We start from the raw sequence: 23,228 nt of genomic DNA on the forward strand, positions 1-23,228 counted from the left end.
CCCCCGTCTACATAGAGAAGCGATCGAAATACATAAACATAACAACAACTTTAATCGCAAGGAAGAAGGCGTAAAGCTAAACAAGTGTTGGTATCCGGTCCTAAACAGAACAGATAAGAAGCCACTACAACAAAAGGACGGAACCCAGAACGGGAGCAGCGAACGAAGCGGCGCGGACCGCAGCGACAACAGGCCTCGGCCCGCGAGCCGCACTATAAATACGCCCGCACAACCAGACACAGGATCAGTTGCCTCAGGTACGCCGAGAAGAGTCTTGCGACCTCGGATACCACTCCACTGAAGATGTCTGCCGCAGTTGCAGACGAAACGTCTGGTATAAAACCAACTAATAGACCACGGCCTCTCAGCCCGGAAAATGAATCTACATCTATAGAACAAAGTGACTTTATGTACAACCATTGTAAATTAACTATTATACAATAATAAAATAAATATACATCTTGATTACACAACTTTTAACACTGTATCACTTCGGAATATGTATGGTAAGACTTGTGTTAAATTTCAACGTACCTCGTTTACATGTTTCGACCTATTTATGAGTCATCTTCAGAACTGGTCGTTGTTGGTCTTGGCGCCACTTGTTCTGTTTCCTGTGTGGGTGTGTTCCTGTGGTATAGTGTAGAGTCAAAGAGTGTGTGTGTTTTGAAGTTGAAACACACCCCAACGAAATTCTCAACACACAACCCAACTTCAAAACACACACACTCTTTGACTGGTACTATAAATTCTGTTACTATGGACCCTATTACAAATAAAATGGAGTAGGAATGTCAATTCTCCATATGCGATGTCTGATGGTACTGGTATGCAAGGACAGAAGAATACATTCATCTTGATGGGAACAGTAGAAATAAAGATGGACTTGGGGAACACGACATATCATTCCTGATACATAGGCTACGGTATATAATGCGATATAAATGTAACAATAAAATGTCTTGTGTTGCACAGTGGGTGGCATCCTGTCCATGAATCCAGAGGACAATCAGTTCTGGTGGAACGCCAACCACGTGTGAGTACCAAAACAACAGCTATCACAAACTGTACCGTAGTATAATTGATGTACCGCAGGGCTGGCAATGGGACCTTTCTTATTCATTGTCATGGTTAATGATATTACATGTAATTTACCAAATTCACCAGTTTTAGATGCAAATAACACAACAACTTTGAAAGTTAGACATGAGAGCAAAGAGCAACTGGAAATATTAACAATTGAACATTACAATATTGCACAAGATTGGTTCTCAGCTAATGGTCTTTTATTAAGTGAATAAAAATCTCAAATTGTGTTTATTGAGCTTAATGATATAATATGAATGATAGGTTATAAGTCATTAACTTATTAGGACTTCAACTTGATCCAAAACTTTCTTGCAAATGTATAGTATAGTATAGTATAGTATAGTATAGTATAGTATTTATTAGCTGTCATTATAGCAAAAGCTAATGACATTGTCAAATTACACGTGTGCAATTATCGTGCAAAAATGAAAATTATTCTATTACAACACTAAACATAAAACAAAATGATCACAAATACTCCTTAGAGTTTACAATTGAGAGTCAAGATTATCAAAAATAGGTTAATATCTAGATGAAAATTGTAACACACTGATCACAAATATTATTTGATTTGCTCCGTTTATATACAATAAAACAAGAATTAACTTAACAATTTATGACAATTTCCTAATATATTACAACATAATAATACAATTCAGAGAAAGAAACCTAAAAAATATCTACAGCTTGATTTTCTGATTCAAAATGTTCTTGCACAGAATAGAATGGGTTTCTAAGAAGCCACGTTTTCACTTTGACTTTGAATATGTCTAGTGACACTTCCTGTACTTCCTGTGGTAACAAGTTGAACGTCCTACAGCCCAACACGTTAGCACTACTTTTAACTTTGGATAGTCTGCAAAATGGCATCTTCAGTTTTTCTTTATTCCGAGTATTATACTCATGTTTCTCCATCCTACTGGTGAAGCCATAAAGATTTTTCTTGATGTAAAGAAGGAGTTCCAGAATATATTCATTAACAACTGTTAAGATGGACTCCTGTATGAACAGTGGTTTACAATGTGCCTTACTTGCTACTTCTGTGATAATTCTTATTGCTTTCTTCTGAATCAGCAGGACTTCAATAAGTTTATTGCTGTTCCCCACACCAGGATTCCATACTTCAATATGCTATGAAAAAAAAAGCAAAATAAACGCTTCTTAGGTACTGCCCGGGTATTTTGTCTCTAATTACTCTTCAGAGGTACAGGACTCTGGATAGTCTCCGAGAGATGTATTCAATGTGGCAATCCCAGGTTAGTTTTGTATCAAGATGGATACCAAGTAATTTTACTGCCTTTTCTTCAGACCCTTCCTCTTTTTTCAATGTCAAAATTAATTTTTGAGTCTTCTCGTCGTTTAAAATTAACTTATTTGCTCTGAACCATTCGCTGCTTCCACAACTGTATTTGAGGTTAGCTGACGCAGTTATGAAAGAAGTGTCATCTGCATATAATGTTGATTTGGCCATAATGTTGTAACTTAAATCATTTATAATAATTAGGAATAAGGAAGGTCCTAAGATGGAACCCTAAGGTTATGCAAGCAATCAGTATTAATAAGAAAATTTGAAACTGTATTAATTGAACCATTAAGTTATATAGTTTCAAGTTTTAAACAAATGTTAACGTGAACACGAAACAATAATAAGAAAAATTTTGATCAATCATTCTTTAATAACATGAAAGAAAATGAGAACAAGAAGTAACCTGTGATGAACTGAATTATTGCTATTTACAAGTCTGATCCATTTCTGTAATATGTATAGTCGGACAATCGGATCTGTGCCCCTGTAAGATATGCGAACTGAACCCTAATTCCTTCTCAGCCTCGGTAATTAATTTCTCTCCCTGCATTCCTATCTCTCTCTTTTCTATCTCTCTCCCTTTCTGTCCCCCACTACTCACAATTTTGAGCCTTCTTGCGGGACAGTTTATTTGCACTTATATTCCAGTGTTGTCAACTCAACATGAATACTGTAGCACGGAGTGATGAAAGAAATATTATTAAGCAAGTATGTAATAGCATTTTGCGATGAAGAGAAACAAACAGGTCAATATCTGTTTCCTATAAATCAGGCAACGAAAAGAGCAGCTGAAATCACAGGTGAGGCTTATTTTATTTCAATTGATTATGTATTAAAATTACTTACTTAACTAATACTAATAATACAACATTTTATGTAATTTATATAGGCAGGTCAGAACTCCTAATAAAGAAAATCAGGAGAGAGGGAGTCTGTGCAGGAGATGAAAAGCTGGAATCACCAGAGAAGAACAGAGCAAGGGAACTTTTAATTATTGTAGATGATATGAACCGATATATTGTAAGAAGAAAGATACAAGAATTTTATACCGTGCAGAAAGAAGTTCCAACATTGAAGAAATTACTGAAGGTTGGGGGAGAAGCAATAATCTCCAAGGTTGGAGAGAAACGCTATGGAAAGTGATTCGAGACATGGGATTTAGGTTTAAAAAATGTAGAAATACAAGATGTATTTTGATTGAAAGAAATGATATTGTGACAGCGACGTGAGATTCGAACTCACGACCAGCGTCCCGCAAGAAAGCAGATCCCGCGGGCTTCACGGAGCACTGAGAGACGGCGCGCGGCAGAGAGAGGGGAAAGGGCCTATGCAGCGAGGGAGATCACGCGCGCAGCTGCTTACGGAGTGAAGGGGGAACGGACCTTCCCGACTTTTCCAGAAGCCTGTCGAAGTGGAAAAATCGCGAATTCGAAGTCTCTCGGTTACGTTGCTGTGGTTATAAATTACGGACGCGAAGGAGTGTGAGTGTCATTCATGATTAGTTCAGTCAGTAAGCCAGTGAACAGAGCAAGCCAGTCTTGTGTACCGGAGTTCGACTCGAGTGTGCGTCCGCAACTGTGTCAGCAGCCGAAGGCCTGAGTTCGAGTGCAGTGGACCGCAGTTGGAGGGACCTGAGTTCGAGTGCAGTGGACCGCAGTTGGAGGGACCTGAGTTCGAGTACAGTGAACTGTCTCTGAAGGTCTGTGGTTCGAGATACTGTGAACTCTAGTGACTGAGCTAGAAGAACTGTGAACTGAGAACTGACAGTTCTGATTTGTAAATAGTGCTTTGTGAACATTAGTTAAGATTAACAGTTCATTGTTGTTCGTAATAGTCCAAGTAAATTGTCATTGCCGTCAGTTGAGTGCTATAACGAATACTGTGTTGAGTGAAAATCCAATTGTTGACGAGAGCGTTTAAGGCGAATTGTAGAAAGGAATTATTGTTGGAAGAGTAAAATCCTATTGTTGAGTTGAAATAAATTCACAATATTGTAGCATGGAGGACCAGTTATTTATGACACCGTTTGACGGAAGTTTGGCAACATCCCTATTCGGCAAGGTTCGTGGCCTGCTGTTTAACGTGGTGGGAGGGAAGCGGGTGGAATGGAGTGAGTACAGGTGTTAACTTTTCCAAGAATGATGACAGCGCTGAAGGGGCACAGATGCGATGGTCCGACAATACCTGTACCTATTTTACATAAACTGAATCACTGACAAGTGTTACAGTTGATTGTTTATTAAATAGACTCTGTTTTATAACTCTACCTTGTTGCAAAAGGTACAAAAGTTTCAAAACAAAGAGCTAACATAACATCCTGTTGAGCACAAGATTTCATCCCCTTGCACTGGAAAGCTGACTCGCCTGTTGTGAATATCCAAGCCTGTTTGAGTGTATTTGACCTCAGCTTGTTTCGGCTGGTTGAATGTGTGTCTGGTGCTGTTCTTCAGGCTGGTTCCATACTGCACCAGCGACTCCTGGAGTGGCACACGGGTGCAGCCCACTGCTGAGACACGCTTCAGCTTCATGGGGGCGCTGGTGGTTCGCCAAGTGGTGCAGGACCTGCTGCCCCTCGGACTCGGGAATGCCTCGCTGCTCCTGTTGGCCGGCAGCAGGTGAGACTGGGAACAGTCGAAGGGGTAACCTGCTGTAGCAGTTCCTGAACACAGAGTTGTTCTAGTCTTGCCGCAATAAAATAAAATAAAATAATAATAATAATAATAATAATAATAATAATAATCGTCATCATCATCATCATCATCATCAACGTCAAAGTCAAGGATTGGCTTTTTCTGGATCCATTCTGACTGCAAACTTGAACCAATAGTAATGAATGGTTTGTTTCCAAAACCTACCGGTATTATTTTGCTCAAAAACAGATTTTGATCAATAACATAATAAACATATTTCTTACATTCTGAATCCAATGCTAAAGTTATTTTTTGCCTATTCCTACTATTTGTTACTGAAATATGATATTTAAATGTATGATTTCTCTTCCAAAAACTTATAGTTTTTTTATTACAGATTTATTAATTTGTCATACAGAATAATCTCTGTAATATTGACAATTAATATTTGAGGAGAAAAATTCGCTCCGGCGCCGGGGATCGAGCCTGGGTCCTTGGGTCTACGTACCAAGCGCTCTGACCAATGCGCTACGCCAAATTCAATCCACAGCACCGGATCGAACCTTTCTCCTTCATTGTTTCCCTTTGTGGCCTGACTCCAAGTTAGGCACATATGTTGACGTGTATCCAATGTCAACTGCCATTATACTAGGAGCGCACTCAGCTGAGTGACTTGTTGGCCGGGATTCCGCAGTTAAGTGCACAGTAATCCGTACAGACATACTGTATGCACTGCTAGCTATGAGAATATTATAGATTTATTAATTTGTCATACAGAATAATCTCTGTAATATTGACAATTAATATTTGAGGAGAAAAATTCGCTCCGGGACTGGGGATCAAACCCGTCAGACCATAAAGGGAAACATTAAAGGAGGAAGGTTCGATCCGGTGCTGTGGATTGAATTCGGCGTAGCCCAGTAATCAGAGTGCTTGGTACGTAGAACCAAGGACCCGGGTTCGATCCCCGGCGCTGGAGCGAATTTTTCTCCTTAAATATTAATTATAGTTTTTTGTTTTCCAGGCCAAAACCTATTGTCTTGTATTTTAATTTAAAAATTGTTGGTAAACTATGAAGTTTATTCTAATGCATTTAGTAAATATAATGGTATAAAATATCTGTAAGATGAGAATAATCACTCATTTTTAAAACTGGTTCGTATATTTCAAAGCCAGCAATTTTTCTCCTTCCTGTAAAAGTAACTGAAAATGAAATACCAGGTTTTGGAAACAAATCATACAATTTATTGATCTGACCATCTTTTCTCATGTCTCTTGCCAATTGGTTTGTAGCATTAACCCGAATGACACTTAACACAAATTCACGCTACAAGAGAGCGGGCATTTTCTGTGTCAAAGATACATGTCACATGTTGTGTAGTTTACTTCAATAAGATGACGTATCACATAACAAGAATTATTTTAATGTACCGAAGTACATATGATATTTCCATGCAGATATTCTTCGTCATCATACGATGAAAGAGTAATGGAACGGAGAAAAATTCTCTCCGGCACCGGGATTTGAACCCGGGTTTTCAGCTCTACGTGCTGATGCTTTATCCACTAAGCCACACCGGATACCCATCCCGGCGGCGGACAGAATCGTATCAGTTTATGTTCCAATTCTTGGGTTCCGGTGTGGCTTAGTGGATAAAGCATCAGCACGTAAAGCTGAAAACCTGGGTTCAAATCCTGGTGCCAGAGAGAATTTTTCTCAGTGCCATTACTCTTTCATCACATAACAAGAAGTTTACATTATAACAGAACAGTCGCCGCTGTGTTGTAATGTCGTGTTGCAGTGCGGGCGGCACGGGTGTGATGGTGAACCTGAACCCAGTGGCGGCCCTCTTGCCTCACGTGTCAGTGCGAGGGGTGTCTGACTCGGGCTGGTTTCTGGACCGTGCCCCCTACTCACAGGATGGCCAGGCCCTGGCGCCACTCGATGCCGTCAAGAAAGGCATCCAACTGTGGCAGGGGCAGGTGCCTTCAGAGTGTCGTACACTGTACCCCCTGGAGCCCTGGAGGTGCTACTTTGGGTACCGGGCATACCCCACTCTCACAGGTTTGTTAAATTGTGTAGCGAAGCTAAGCTAAGCTGCTACCAGTACTGCTAACACCTTGAACTTCGGGTAGAAGCCTTTCCCCCGCACCTCTTAGATCATATTTGTGTATAAAATTTTATGTGTGGACAGTTAGTCGAAATATTTGAGTTTTCACAGGTCTGAATTTTTCTTTCTTTTTTTTTTATATTTATTTTTAATTAAATATGAAATATAAAATTACACATATAAGTACCCCAGAAGAGCAAAGCTCGTGTTGGGGACAGTTTCGTTTTGGTCAAATAAAATGAGCATTACACAAATGATACATAATTCGCAAAAATATCTGTTATTTCTAAAACTAAAATTTAACATTCTAACACCAGAGTAGTACACAAATTATATATAGGCTAATTCGCAAAAATATTTGTTGTTTCTAAAACTAAAATTCAACATTCTAATACCGGAGTATTACATAAATTATACATAGAGTAATTCGGAAAAATATCTGTTGTTTCTAAAACTAAAATTCAACATTCTAACACCAGAGTAGTACACAAATTATATATAGGCTAATTCGCAAAAATATTTGTTGTTTCTAAAACTAATATTCAACATTCTAATACCGGAGTATTACATAAATTGAAGGGTTGATACGAAAAACAACCCATGTCAAAAAAACACTTTTTTCAGGGGAGCGAAAAAACATTATATCTCTTTATGTAAAAGGATAAGAAACTTAAAGTATAGGTATAAATACCCCAATACTTTATAAATATATTGCTTGTATTTTAAGCATACACAGACGCCACATGATTTTAGCTTTCCATTAGTACCAATATCTCATTTTCTGCTAAAACTGACATGGGTTGTTTTTCCTATCAACCCTTCAATTATACATAGACTAATTCGCAAAAATATCTGTTGTTTCTAAAACTAAAATTTAACATTCTGATACCAGAGTATTACATAATTTATACGTAGGTTAATTCATAAAAATATCTGTTGTTTCTAAAACTACAATTTAATATGCTAATACCAGGATCAGATTTGAATTGAAAGGAGTATTTGTCAGCTTTTCTTGAGACAATATAATTAAGGTTCCCCTGACTTGCTTAAAGAGAAGCTGCTTCCCCTATTGATCACTGTGTAACGTTTCTAATCTTCAAGCCACTGGATTGTTATAACACTCTTCATTATGAAACACGTGCTGGAAAAATCTGCACTGTGTTTGCAGCCCCCCTGTTCGTGTTCCAATGGCTGTTCGACGAGGCACAGATGACAGCCGACAACGTGGGGGCGCCTGTAACCAAGCAGCAGTGGGACTACATCCACCAGATGGGCGACAGTCTGCGCGGATCCTTCTGTAATGTCACGTGAGTGCTGCTTTAAGGGACCTGGGCTGAGTTTTGAAACTAACAATTTTTTTATTAATTTTTTTCGACCTCCGTGGTCTGTTGGTCAGCATGCTGGCTTCCAGATCAGGAGGTTCCGGGTTCGATTCCCGGGCTCGGCTCTTGGTGAATTTTTCTTGAAGAAGAGGAATTCCCTGGGTGTCTAGAGTCTATGAATGTGAGTGTGATTGTGAATGTGCCGGGTTAATATTAATTAACCAATCATCACAAATATAAAAATACATCAGGACTCGAATAATTTCGAGGGGAAAATTGTTCCGGAGCCGGGTATCGAACCCGGGACCTTTGGTTTAACGTACCAACGCTCTACCACTGAGCTACTCGGGAACTCTACCCGACACCGATCCAATTTTTCCCTCTATATCCACAGACCTCAAAGTGGGCTGACAACCGTCAAGCAACCAACTTCGAGTGCACACTAACTCCGTGTGACTTAAATCGTGGCTTTCTGTTAACGAACAGTGACGTGTATTATGCAAATCAAGATTTCCAGGTATAACTCCCTGTAAAGTTGATTTGAATAATTTCGAGGGAAAAATTGTTCCGAAGCCGGGTATCGAACCCGGGACCTGAAAATCTTGATTTGCATAATACACGTCACTGTTCGTTAACAGAAAACCACGATTTAAGTCACACGGAGTTAGTGTGCACTCGAAGTTGGTTGCTTGACGGTTGTCAGCCCACTTTGAGGTCTGTGGATATAGAGGGAAAAATTGGATCGGTGTCGGTTAGAGTTCCCGAGTAGCTCAGTGGTAGAGCGTTGGTACGTTAAACCAAAGGTCCCGGGTTCGATACCCGGCTCCGGAATAATTTTTCCCTCGAAATTATTCAAATCAATTTTACAGGGAGTTATACCTGAAAATCTTGATTTGCACATCAGGACTGTCGCTGGACAGTAACCTGAACACATGTTTCAGCGTCACATTGTTGACAAGTAGCTCCATCTGTTAGCACAACCATAAAACATCTAATAGATGCCATAGATTTACCAATAATGGAAAAAAAAAAAATTAGTTTCTTTCAAATTTGGCGGGTTTGTTGTGTCTGTACGTTTAAGTAACAGTACCAAATTTCACCAAGTTTCATTCATTAGTTCCCTAGTTATTAATTTTGACGTATTTTAATGATATTAAATTATACATAAATTCAAAACATCCCCGATGGCTTCAGAATTGTTTTTGCTTTTAGAAATCTTTTCTGAAAGACTTACATTTTATGATAAAGAAAACTCTGCATAGATTTTTAAATTTGAGAATTGGTTCATGACATAAAAATTTTCTTACAAATCTTAATTTTTGCTTCATAATTTTCTTCACTTTTAAGAAATTAAAAATTCAAATCATGAAAAGTGTTCAGCGAAGTACTCATTCCACGCACAGCTTTATGTATTGGAATACGCTGAGTATTCTTGCAAAGTTTCATGTAAATCGGAGCAAATGGAAGCCACTAGGAACTTTATTATTGACCAAAAACGTAGCTTAAAGAAAACGCAATTTTTAATGGGTGTGGCATTTTAAAAACAGTCGCCAGACCTTTAAATGCAGTAGGCGGGGGTTGAATATAGGACACAATGTTAAACAAATGTACTGATATGAGGTATTTATGTATGTATGTATGTATTTGGGTATACAGCCGGTGGCAGTGATATATAATATACAATAATACCAATACAATAATACAATAATTACAGCAATAAAAAAATAAAATAAAATAAAAAAATATATATATTTATTTTTATCATTTTGGCCAAAAATTCAGTCGTAAGATGTCCCTTAATGAGGCAGGAGATGAGCTCGACATTCCCACATTGCAACAGCTTATGGTATTTAACTGTAGTAGGCCCTAAATATTTAGCTAAATTTAATTCCTAGTCTTTCAAGAAGCAATCCCATTATCCACTAAGTTTTACTAAGCAAGAGGATAATCAAACCAGAACCAGTTCTGTGGTTAATCTAAACGTTGCTGTAGCAGCTTTCCTGCGTCTGGTTTTGATTCCTCCCAGTTTCCTTCCATATTTTCCATGTTTTCTCTCTTGCTTCTTGTTAGGCTGTAGTTTTATGGAGTTGTTTTTTTTTTAATTTTCAGTTTATGTTACAAGGAAGATTTATTCAATTACTTGTTTGGTTGTGGGAGTTTTTTTCCTATTTGATCTATTTTGTTCCCTGTTATTCCTACATGTGAACTGTTATGAAATGTGATGGTCCTTTGTAGTGTGGATGACTTTCTTATCTCTAATATTTCTACAGCCATAATTATGTGGTCGTGTGTGGCTTTCAGAACGCAACACAACGTGGTAATTTTCCGACTTGTACTGTCTGCCAGATCATCAGAGATATCTAGAGCTGAGAAATGAGTTTTGGTACGATGTTTCAGCAAAGTTGTGTTCAATGACCACTAACAAAATAGAAATTTATCTCCTTCCATATGTACAAGCTATGTTTGTCCAGTTTTGTCTCAAGAGACGTCCTTGTGCCGTGCAGACCACAGTACCAAAGAGTCGTGCTGCTTGTCTGTTGTTGGTTCAAAAACTGCACAAGATAAGATAGAATGAACCAAAAGACTGTTGTATGAACATGATGGCGCTGTGCCAATTGTTGCAGTGCCGTGTTCGCACCGTCCTGCATCTCCCACTCAGTGCTGACCAAGAAGGACTGGCAGTCGGTGAAGATCGACGAGGTGTCTCTGCCCCAGGCGCTGCGCTGCTGGGAGATGTCCGCCCACAGGTGAATGCAGCATGTTTATCTTATTCCCGATGCGCTGAATGCTGTTCAGATGTTTAATAATAACAGCAGTAGCAGCAGCAGCAATAGCAAACTAGGAGATCACTTGTAACGTTACAAGGAACATAACTTCTCACAGCCATAACGAAACCACACAACGATTCAACCTACGCACAAAACATCACAAACTCCAACCACAACTACAGCAACATAGACACTGACATGAAAATATTACACATCCAACCAAAAAAAACCAGAAACATAATACCCTGGAACAGCGATGGGCGTTTCAGTGACGGCTCCTGCATATTTCTTAAGAGGAGGAAAGAAGTTAACAGCGCAAAATGACACCTTGAGAGAAACATGCTACAAATTAGCCTACAAAATACATGTAAGACCAGGTAGTGTTGGGGTTGGCCTTCTCTTTTGTATAGCAATAATCTGTTCTTGTAAACTGAGTTTCCAAAATTGTCCAAAATATAATATGTTTTCACTTCCATTCATTACTGAATAATTGCACAAATTAAAAATTACAAGGGAATTCACAACCTCGCAGAATTTTTCACGCATACTACAGCATCACAGTGTTGGAAGAGACCAACTATTAACTCATAACCGGAACCGTTTTATAGAAATGGGAATGAGAAATAATCTGTTAGGAAAGCGAGAACACTGCACCACCCACGTGGTCTGTGTTGCCACTTGTACATTTTACAAGTTCAGTATCACATGCTTTTGAAGAATGTCACTTCTTGTAAAGTCATTCTACCATTATTGTTGAAAGCTGCCGGTGGCCGATTAATTTTTTATGTTAAAAATAATGTAGTTTGCAGTACTTTCAATTTCAAATATATTTGTACAAAACTGACCACTTGGCTGTTGCCCTGTCTAGTAGACAATGAATGGAAGTGAATTTCAGAGGCCAAACAGATCTGCGATACTAACTTAGAACTACTTCCTCTTTGTTTTATATAAATCCAACTTCAACTTTCAGATATCCTCGAAAGTTTCAAACCATGAATAGTAGCTTATATAAAGTGTAATGAATAATATATTTTGATTTATAATTTTTAAAAAAAGTTTATATGGTGTCTTTCATAGCTTTGCGTTAAAACTGTTTTTATTGTGTCTCCTCTAGATGTGTTATAGTCTGGTTGAATGTACCATCGTTAGATGGCAGCGGTAGCGAGCTTGCTGCACGACCAGTCGGTTTCTATTTCCCGCCCATGACTGATTCAGAGGAGGATCTCCTCCCTCTCCGTTCATTTACTCGCTTTAAAACTCTGCTTCTTTCTCTGGCCGCTAGCGCGCTGTTGTCTATGTGTGTTAACTGCAGTAGAGGAGGAATGGATTGACTTTCCTCCACACAAACAATCTCGCATCTTTCTCACAGTTTTCTAGCAGCACATGAGCGCGCGTCGTTTAAAACTCGATCAACCGAGGTTTTCTTATAGCTGTGAACTTAAAAATTATCGAATCTTCCTCGAATTTCAAAGCATATATTTCATTTGGTATTTACTTTCAAAAGAAGAAAAATGTGAGGAGGACGTTCCTCCCTTCCCTCCCCCGAGGAACCGCCACTGGGGTGTCTGAGTGCATTTGCCCTCCGTGCGCACGGGGTATTCCAAGTGCAAGCGCTACAGTGCGCTGTAGTGTGCCAGCAGCTATAACAGATCTTACAGCTTTTAAATGAGCTAAATTTAGGACTTCAGGGAAAAGAAATTCTTAATACACAATTTGCAGATAGAATTGCAGCTTTTAAGGAGAATTGCTGTTATGGATACCTCAAACGCAAAAGAGCGAAATATATCATTTCCCATCCTTATCTAAGTGCATAGAATTTTGAACAATGAAAATTTCGAAATGTACGCATGTATTCTATCCGGTCTATTAGAGGAATTTACATCAAGGTTCCACGATTTAGATTGCCTGGAAATGGATTTGCGTATTTTTGCTACATGTTCTGATTCCAACTGATTATTGATAACGTCCCCCCTTCATTATAGTGTGAATTGATTGACCTGCCATGTGATCGAGCGAAATATGATTCGAGGTCGAGTCTTATGCAGTTTTATGACGGATTCCCAAGAGGACGCTTTCCCAATCTGCATAATCTCTCTGAGAAAGTTTTGTGTTTATTTGGTTCCACTTGTAGATGTGAACAGTTATTTTCTATTACGAAAATAAACAAATCTCAAACAAGAAATGATGGGCTTTTAACGCCAGTTCTTCGCACAGCTTGTGCTAACACAGTTTCTCCAAATCTTGAGAAATTGAGTAATATGAATTAATGTGCAAAGACATGTTTTGTTTTGTGCGTTTCATTACTTTGTGTTCTTATTTAGTTTGGTAGAATAACATTTTCTTTTGAAACATACAGTACGTACCGCAACTTGAATAAACCGGTTTCCGTGCACTCTATAAGCACACTTCTCTCGCAGTACACCGTGCAAGCACAGAGTGCATAACTCTGCCCAACCCTGCTCTAGAACAATATGAAATTTATAAACGTACAAAAACACATCCACGTCACATTCTGAACACTCAACTGAATCTCAAAACACACACTCTTTTCGACACAATCATAAACACACTTCACCACAACAGGAAACCAGAAGACAGAGCAGAATTTTCACTAGGCTTCGGACAATGAAGGGTACCACTTCGTCATCCAGATAAATTGCAAAATTTAACACAGTAAAGAGATCATAAAGTTATTGAATCTTATTTTCATAGATTCTGGAGTCCACACCTGTGGAGTAACGGTCAGTGCGTCTGGCCGCGAAACCAGGTGGCCTGGGTTCGATTCCCGGTCAGGACAAGTTACCTGGTTGAGGTTTTTTTCTAGGGTTTTCCCTTAACCCAATATGAGCAAATGCTGGGTAACTTTCAGTGCTGGACCCCGGACTCATTTCCCTGGCATTATCACTTTCATCTCATTCAGACGCTAAATAATAATAATAAAAATAATAATAATAATAATAATAATAATAATAATAATAATAATAGCAATAATAATAATAATAATAATAATAATAATATTAATAATAATAATAATTTATTTAACCTAGCAGAGTTAAGGCCATATGGCCTTCTCTAACACTCAACCAGGAGTAAAACTGCGTTACAAAAAACACTACAAATTTACAAAGTACACTACAATTTTACACACAAAACTGAATAAGATAATAATAATAAAATGTAAACAACAAGTAAGTAGAAATCAGACATAATATATAACATACAGAAAGAAAGGAAAAAGCATGATAAAATGTGAACAGCAGGTCAAAATAAATGAGACATACAAAGTATAAAAAAATAAGACAATTATTGATAATAATAATAATAATAATAATAATAATAATAATAATAATAATAATAAAAATAAAAAATAAAAAAAATAATAATAATAATAATAATAATAATAATAATAATAATAATAATAATAATAACAACAATAGTAATACTTACTTACTTACTTACAAATGGCTTTTAAGGAACCCGGAGGTTCATTGCCGCCCTCACATAAGCCCGCCATTGGTCCCTATCCTGTGCAAGATTAATCCAGTCTCTACCATCATATCCCACCGCCCTCAAATCCATTTTAATATTTAATATTACCTTCCCATCTACGTCTCGGTCTCCCTAAAGTTCTTTTTCTCTCCGGCCTCCCAACTAACACTCTATATCCATTTCTGGATTCGCCCATACGTGCTACATGTCCTGCCCATCTCCAACGTCTGGATTATGTCAGGTGAAGAATACAATGCATGCAGTTCTGTGTTGTGTAACTTTCTCCATTCTCCTGTAACTTCATCCCTCTTAGCCCCAAATATTTTCCTAAGCACCTTATTCTCAAATACCCTTAACCTATGTTCCTCTCTCAAAGTGAGAGTCCAAGTTTCACAACCATACAGAACAACCGGTAATATAACTGTTTTATAAATTCTAACTTTCAGACTTTTTGACAGCAGACTGGATGATAAAAGCTTCTCAACCGAATAATAACACGCATTTCCCATATTTATTCTGCGTTTAATTTCCTCCCGAGTGTCATTTATATTTGTTACTGTTGCTCCAAGATATTTGAATTTTCCACTCCTTCGAAGGATAAATCTCCAATTTTTATATTTCCATTTCGTACAATATTCTGGTCACGAGACATAGTCATATACTTTGTCTTTTCAGGATTTACTTCCAAACCAATCGCTTTACTTGCTTCAAGTAAAATTCCCGTGTTTTCCCTAATCATTTGAGGGTTTTCTCCTAACATATTCACGTCATCCGCATAGCATCGTAAAACAACCTACTAAAAAAAATAGATTCTGGAAAAATAAATTTTGAAATGTCGATAAAAATTATAACTTGCGACAGGTGTACTGCCCCCTTAAAGCAACTGCAAGCAAAGTGCTTCATGAGCTTCCCATTGATAGAACTAGGAAAAGGACTGAGTGGCAAATTAAGTTTCTGAAAATGATTTAGCTCTCAGAGCTCCAACCAAGTAGACACAGTGGGGCGAAGTGCTCAGGTGCGCCCCATCCTTCATCTTGTTCTGTTCTATACCAGTTTTTTATTTTTGTAATAAAATGTAATGGAAATGTTACACATTTTGATTGAAAGGTGTCCGCCTGTCTCGGCACTGACCTCTCTGTTGCAGTGGCACAGGGCTGGGCCAGACACCCCTGCCACTGAAGCTCGCACGCAACTTGGTTCGCAGTGGGACATCTCCCACAGTGGAGGCACCTCAAAGACGCAGGAAGACCACTGGCAACAACAAAGGGAAGAAGAAGAAGGGTAGGTTTGTACAGGCACTCTTGGAACCTCGACGTTTGTTGGTGAAGTGTGACACCTTGGACTCTTGCTGCTTGAAACTAACAAAAAAAAACGAATTTGTTGGCAGGGACTCGCCCCAGACAGCGGCGAGCTGTGGAAGGCTGCACTCACCACTTGATAGAGCACTGCTCATGGCCTCAGTGCAACCATTCATGTCCCAGACTGACCAACCCGTTCACCGGCCAAGAAATGGACTTCATTGAGTTGCTCAAGTCCTTCGGCCTGGACATGATGAGTGTGGCCAACGCATTGGGCATTGACATGCATACCCTGAACAACATGGACCACGAGGAGCTGCTGAACCTGCTGACACAACGTGCCAACTGACATGCACACCTGAACAACATGGACCACGAGGAGCTGCTGAACCTGCTGACACAGCGTGCCAACTGACATGCACACCTGAACAACATGGACCACAAGGAGCTGCAGAACCTGCTGACACAACATGCCAACTGACATGCATACCCTGAACAACATGGACCACGAGGAGCTGCTGAACCTGCTGACACAGCGTGCCAACTGACATGCACACCTGAACAACATGGACCACAAGGAGCTGCTGAACCTGCTGACACAGCGTGCCAACTGACATGCATACCCTGAACAACATGGACCACAAGGAGCTGCAGAACCTGCTGACACAACATGCCAACTGACATGCATACCCTGAACAACATGGACCACGAGGATCTGCTGAACCTGCTGACACAACGTGCCAACTGACATGCACACCTGAACAACATGGACCACGAGGAGCTGCTGAACCTGCTGACACAGCGTGCCAACTGACATGCACACCTGAACAACATGGACCACGAGGATCTGCTGAACCTGCTGACACAGCGTGCCAACTGACATGCACACCTGAACAACATGGACCACAAGGAGCTGCTGAACCTGCTGACACAGCGTGCCAACTGACATGCACACCTGAACAACATGGACCACGAGGATCTGCTGAACCTGCTGACACAACGTGCCAACTGACATGCACACCTGAACAACATGGGCCACGAAGATCTGCAGAATCTGCTGACACAGCGTGCCAACTGATAGTGTTTCAAGGTAAAGAGATAGAGTCAATTTGAAGTGTATTTTGTTCATGAAAGATGTTAGTTTTTTGTCTCATTAAATTTACTTGAATAAAACGTTTTTATATTTTGATCACACCTGTACTGTAATATTAATTCCATTTTATGTACTTTTTGATTAGTCCTGTGTCTCAGTTTGAATTCTGTGGTTTCTAGGTAAGAGGTGATATGTCTATTTTTGACGAAAATGAAATTTTGCGAAATGTTGTCCATCCTGATGGTATTTTAATTGTGACAAAAATGGCATCCACATCTATCATTTTTCTCTTTAACTCTTTATTATGAAACATGATTACTATGATTTTATACACTTATTCAAACTGCAAGAAATGACCTACTGTATTACATTTTTCCTTGAAGGTAGAAAGTTTTATTCAATCTAAATGTATTTTTATTACACTCCTGTTGCTCTAATTTCCGGCAGCCAATCGCGTTGCAGGTCGGCTACATTTAAACGTGTGCGTCTTGTGATTCGCTGATGAAGATGTTATGCATTTCCTAAGGCTGGGTAAATACTTAATATAATCGCCCTCCATTTTGGCTCTTTCATTGGCGTTCGCAGAAAGCACACGAGGACGTTATTTGCCGCTCAATTATTTGCTGAATTACAGTGCGTTTGATTTATTATCATAGGAGCTACGACATGATAATGTTTAATGGTTTGGCAAATAGATCCCTCATCTGGTAGCTCGGCAACGAAAGAACAAAAATGGCGAACGATACTATCTACATAGACTTTATAGAGCCTTCACTTCCTAAGACGTAAGCAAAGAGGAGTCACGCCGGGAATAACAGCATCGCGATTATAGGTACAATCCTTTTGGTTCGGAGATGATCGGTCTTTCTTTCACGGAATGATTTATGCATTTTTATCATTGTGCAGAATGACTGAAACACGGTTATTAAATGCATGTGTGAGGACATGGCGATAGTTGGATAGAAACTGAAATCACGAAGGAAAGAAGTAGATAGAAATTTGCTAATGGTACAATCTCAGGACTGACGATTCTATGGAAAATATTCTGGGTGAACGCATGCTGAATTTGCTAGTATCTTCACCTATAAATTGAAAGCAGCATAATTTTTCGTGTTTTATAAATATTTCTGAACTATTCCGAATCCTTAGGAACATTTTAATTGTTTCCATAGAGTGCACAATTTTTACATAAACTTAATAGATGAATTTGACGTGAAAATAATGTTGGTTTTTCAAACGTAATTATTGATAAGAATTACATATTACCGCATGCTAGAAAGTAGGCCCACATTGATGATGGTATTCTTTTTGGGAAGCAAACCTTTTGATGGCATGTCATGCTTCTGCTGCTATTATTGACATTCATTGCCAAACGTCTAGCATTTGAGCAGCAACAACAACAACATTATTAACACAACTAACTGAATACTACTGCCACTGCTCTGGGTGCTACAACCCACCAAAGTAGTATTGGTGTTTAAAGAGTCATGACTAGGCTTGCAATGTCAGGGACCAATAGGATGCATTATGATGGTTTCAAGTTACTGTCTGTTCACCGGTCAGTACTCCAGCATGCGTAAGCAGTGCACCTGCTGAATAACAATGCCGAAGGTGAAAGGTTCTCAGGCGCATATTTTGCAGCGGAATTTGGTGAGTGTTTTGAAGTGAATGACGGGAACATTACATGTAAATCATGTAATACAGACGTGGACAAATTATTATCAAAATTGAGAATTTTTATGATAATTATGTTTATAAAATTTGACTTTTCAGTTTAGACTACAGTTGAAAATTTTGCATATTTCCATCATTATAGTAGACAGAAATATGCAAAAATGTCAACTGTAGTTTAAATAGACGAGCCAAATTTTGTAAAAATAAATAATAAAAATCTTTAATTTTGCTAAAAATTTATAAATATGCAAAAATGTCAACTGCAGTGAAAATTGAAGAGTCAAATTTTTTAAAAATATAAAATAAAAATCTTCAGTTTTGCTAATAATTTGGAAATATCCAAAATGTGAACTGTAGTCCAAATTGAAGAGTTGAATTTGGTAAAAATATATAATAAAAATCTTCAGTTTTGCTAATAATTTGTAAATATGCAAAAATATCAAATGTAGTCCAAATTGAAGAGTCAAATTTTCTAAAAATATACAATACAAATCTTCAATTTTGCTAATAATTTGGAAATACGCAAAAATGTCAACTGTAGTCTGAATTGAAGAATCATATTTTCTAAAAATATATAATAAAAATGTTCAATTTTGCTAATAATTTGTCCACGTCTGTACAAACAAGCGATATTATATACAGAGACGACGTAGCACAAGAAAATAAAGGAGGAAACCCAAACCCACGAATAATTCTATGCTAATTCTTCTACCTTAGGACTCGCGTTACGGAATGCGCGCTGGTTCGATTCCTCGTGGGGGAAGAAATTTTCTCATGAAATTTCGGCCAGTGTATGGGACCGGTGCCCACCCAGCATCGTGATGCACTTGGGGAGCTACGATAGGTAGCGAAATCCGTTTGTGAATGCCAGCTATAACGGCTGGGGGGATCATCATGCTAACCACACGATACCTCCATTCTGGTTGGATGATCGTCCACCTCTGCTTCTGCATGTGGGCGTGAGGCCAGTAGCTGGCTGGTCGGTCTAGGCCCTTCATGGGATGTAACGCCACAGATTATTATAATTCTTCTGCACATAACGAAAGGTACGTAAAAATATATCTTTTAATGCTATACAGCGTATATTTACTTTTAGAGATGTTTAGATTTATGTGCAACTTGTTATTCGCATAAGCGATCGCAGAACCAAGTCAATATCCTCGTACTAGCCTATGTACCATGCTGCAGTCAATATGTGTAATCAGTGCCAACATTACAAGCCTAGTCACGACAGTCATACGTTGTGTTAATATTTACAGTCCAGACTATCCAATGTCTAGGCCATTGCTTTCAATTAAAGGGTTCAATATTTTTGTTCAGTAATTTCTGCCTAACTGTATTTATGGAGGCTCCTTACTCACATGTTTTCCAATAAGCCACTTTTTTCGTGTGCATTTGTGATGCAGCAATGTGAATGTGTAAACGGAAGATGATCGCTGCCGTCTTTTGACGTGAATACGTCTTTAAAATTAGTACCCTCTGAGAAATATTTGGCGAGCAAAAGAAAAAAAAATGGGGTACAAATTTAAGTACTAGAAGTGATATTTTTAACCCTTGCGATGAATTTCGGTGAAGTCTGGAGGGCCTAATTATATCCACTCTCACCTCCACACTGGGGCCCCTGGAATCTTTTAAGATTCGAAAGAGAGAGTGGTGTGCGGAAAGCAACGGGAAAGTACTGCATTTATCTTTCCCAAGAAAAACTGTAAACTTGGCATGATGAGTCTTTCCACGGCTAAGGATGCCCTTATCAACTACCCTGTTCAATATGTACTTGGAGGATTTAGTGAAGAACTGTTTTTAAAATATGGGAGGGATGATGGTAGGAGGAAGAAGAATAAAGTGCATAAGATATGCTGATACAATGGCGTTGTTAGCTGAAGAGACGATACTAAGGGATATGCTTCTGGAGCTAAATAACAGCTGTGAGCAGAACGGGATGAAGATAAATGCAAACAAGAAAAAGACCATGGTCATAGGAAGAAAAATAAAGAAGGGCAACGTGCGAATTTGAAATGAAGCAGTAGGGTTTGGAATTGAACGGGTTACATCAACTTCTTGTCTATGCGGATGACGTGAATATGTTAGGAGAAAATCCACAAACAATTAGGGAAAAAGTGGAAATTCTCGTTGAAGCAAGTAGCGCGATAGGGTTGGAAGTAAATCCCGAAAAGACGAAGTATATGATTACGTCTCGTGACCAGAATATTGTACGAAATGGAACTATAAAAATTGGAGATTTATCCTTCGAAGAGGTGGAAAAATTCAAATATCTTGGAGCAACAGTAACAAATATAAATGACACTCGGGAGGAAATTCAACGCAGAATAAATATGGGAAATGCCTGTTATTATTCGGTTGAGAAGCTTTTGTCGTCTAGTCTTCTGTCAAAAAGTCTGAAAGTTAGAATTTATAAAACAGTTATATTACCGGTTGTTCTGTATGGTTGTGAAACTTGGACTCTCACTTTGAGAGAGGAACAGAGATTAAGGGTGTTTGAGAATAAGGTTCTTAGGAAAATATTTGGGGCTAAGAGGGATGAAGTTACAGGAGAATGGAGAAAGTTACACAACGCAGAGCTGCACGCATTGTATACTTCACCTGACATAATTAGGAACATAAAATCCAGACGTTTGAGATGGGCAGGGCATGTAGCACGTATGGGCGAATACAGAAATGCATATAGAGTGTTAGTTGGGAGGCCGGAGGGAAAAAGACCTTTGGGGAGGCCGAGACGTAGATGGGAAGATAATATTAAAATGGATTTGAGGGAGGTAGGATATGATGGTAGAGACTGGATTAATCTTGCTCAGGATAGGGACCAATGGCGGGCTTATGTGAGGGCGGCAATGAATCTACGGGTTCCTTAAAAGCCAGTAAGTAAGTAAGTAAGTAAGTAAGAGCAAGTGGACAGCTTCAAATACTTGGGGTATACTATAAGCAGTAACATGAGCTGCTGCCAGGAAGTCAAAAGGAGGATAGGAATGGCCAAGGAAGCTTTTAATAGAAAAAGGAGCATCTTCTGCGGGCTTCTGGGAAAAGAACTAAGGACGAGGCTAGTGAAGTGCTTTGTATGGAGTGTGGCATTGTATGGGGCAGAAATATTTCACAGTTAAAATTAGCCACATGTAATTTTACTCCCGACTTTAATCAGTTAAGCAAATGCCACTTTTCTTTGAATTACTGTTCCGGTTTCATTTTGTTATACTTTATCATTCATTGCTCTACGAAGTTTGTCAAAAATTACGAAGAAACTGAATTAAAGCATATCAATAATAACCACTGTGTCCCACGTGACATTTCTAAGTTTACAGTCCGCCACTGCACATTATATACTGTGGTAAGGGGAAGCTTGCCCATCCCCCTTTCACCCCTTCCATTTGAGTGCTGAGCTTGTTGCGTTCTGTTCTGCCGATGTATGTTCTACTGCATCAAACCCCGTAGCCTACGGATCCTTGTACATAGAACCCTGTGGACGTGTCACTTACCCCAATTCTTCGTAACATGTCCCATAAAGTTAGAGTCTTATCAGATACCGCGCTGGCTGAATGCACAACAAGAGTTAGGTGTGTTACAATTTCTGCGATGTATAGCATTCGGTTTGAATTCTGTTTCTTTCCTCTGCATTGACTGTAAAATCGCAGCTTCAAGCGGAGCATAGGACATTGCTACACTCACTGTGGATGCGTTTGTCGCAATTGAAGGTCAAACACAGAACCACTGGCAGAGGGAACTGCGGTAGTCAGTGTCAAAGCCATTAGACATCACTGCTAGGCAGGAAGCCCCGAGATCAGCGCTATATCGAGCTTGTTGAAGCCACAAACAGTCCTACCGGCGTGGTGTAGCTATAGGAAACTCTCCATTCCAGCTTGTGCGGACTACTTGATTTTTTCCGAGCTTTTTCCCAGATGAAAGGCGAATGTCAGGTAATCTACGACGAATTCTCGGCCTCATCTCGTAAAATATCATCTCGCTGTCAACACTTCATCGACACTAAAATAGACAAGTAGTTGACACAGCGTCGTTAAACGATGTCGAAGAATTTACAAAGTAGGACAGGATAGGATGATCTGGACAGGTTAGCTTGTGTTGACCACAAAGACGCGAGGATGGCAGAGGAGGGGGGGGTGAAGCCAGTACAGCACCAAGCATGTGCATGAGAAGCACTGAACTTACTTGAGAATAACAGCCATACCCAAGGTATGAACCGGGGTCTCCGAAAAGTGCACTATCAGTTCAACTGATGCCCACAAATACAGGAATGGCGAAAAGGAAAAAACAGACGGACGGTCTGATGAATGTACGGACGGACAGATGGATGGATGGATGGATGGCTGGATGAATGGATAGATGGATGAATGGGTGGATGGATGGATGGATGGATGGATGGATGGATGAACGAACGGATAGATGGATGGATGGATGGATGAACGAATGGATGGATCGAT

General features: G+C 39.2%; 1 protein-coding gene and 1 long non-coding RNA gene across 3 annotated transcripts in view; one reads left to right on the forward strand and one right to left on the reverse strand.

Moving 5' to 3' along the window:
* Window positions 1-17,207, forward strand: part of Notum (palmitoleoyl-protein carboxylesterase notum) — a 42,272-nt gene extending 25,065 nt beyond the window's left edge. For both annotated transcript variants that reach the window (XM_069824857.1, XM_069824856.1), the window contains exons 6-12: window positions 976-1,036; window positions 4,846-5,010; window positions 6,828-7,090; window positions 8,305-8,443; window positions 11,083-11,205; window positions 15,860-15,996; window positions 16,103-17,207. In XM_069824857.1, coding sequence (XP_069680958.1) covers window positions 976-1,036; window positions 4,846-5,010; window positions 6,828-7,090; window positions 8,305-8,443; window positions 11,083-11,205; window positions 15,860-15,996; window positions 16,103-16,362 — 1,148 coding nt within the window. In that variant the 3' untranslated portion in view covers window positions 16,363-17,207. The remainder of the gene's footprint in view (window positions 1-975; window positions 1,037-4,845; window positions 5,011-6,827; window positions 7,091-8,304; window positions 8,444-11,082; window positions 11,206-15,859; window positions 15,997-16,102) is intronic.
* The window catches only part of LOC138698685 (uncharacterized), a 27,014-nt gene continuing 6,975 nt past the window's right edge, over window positions 3,190-23,228 (reverse strand). The window contains exon 2 of the long non-coding RNA XR_011331924.1: window positions 3,190-5,016. This is a non-coding gene — a long non-coding RNA (uncharacterized lncRNA). The remainder of the gene's footprint in view (window positions 5,017-23,228) is intronic.

The sequence above is a fragment of the Periplaneta americana genome, chromosome 4 (genome assembly GCF_040183065.1).
Source record: "Periplaneta americana isolate PAMFEO1 chromosome 4, P.americana_PAMFEO1_priV1, whole genome shotgun sequence".
Classification (NCBI taxonomy): domain Eukaryota; kingdom Metazoa; phylum Arthropoda; class Insecta; order Blattodea; family Blattidae; genus Periplaneta; species Periplaneta americana.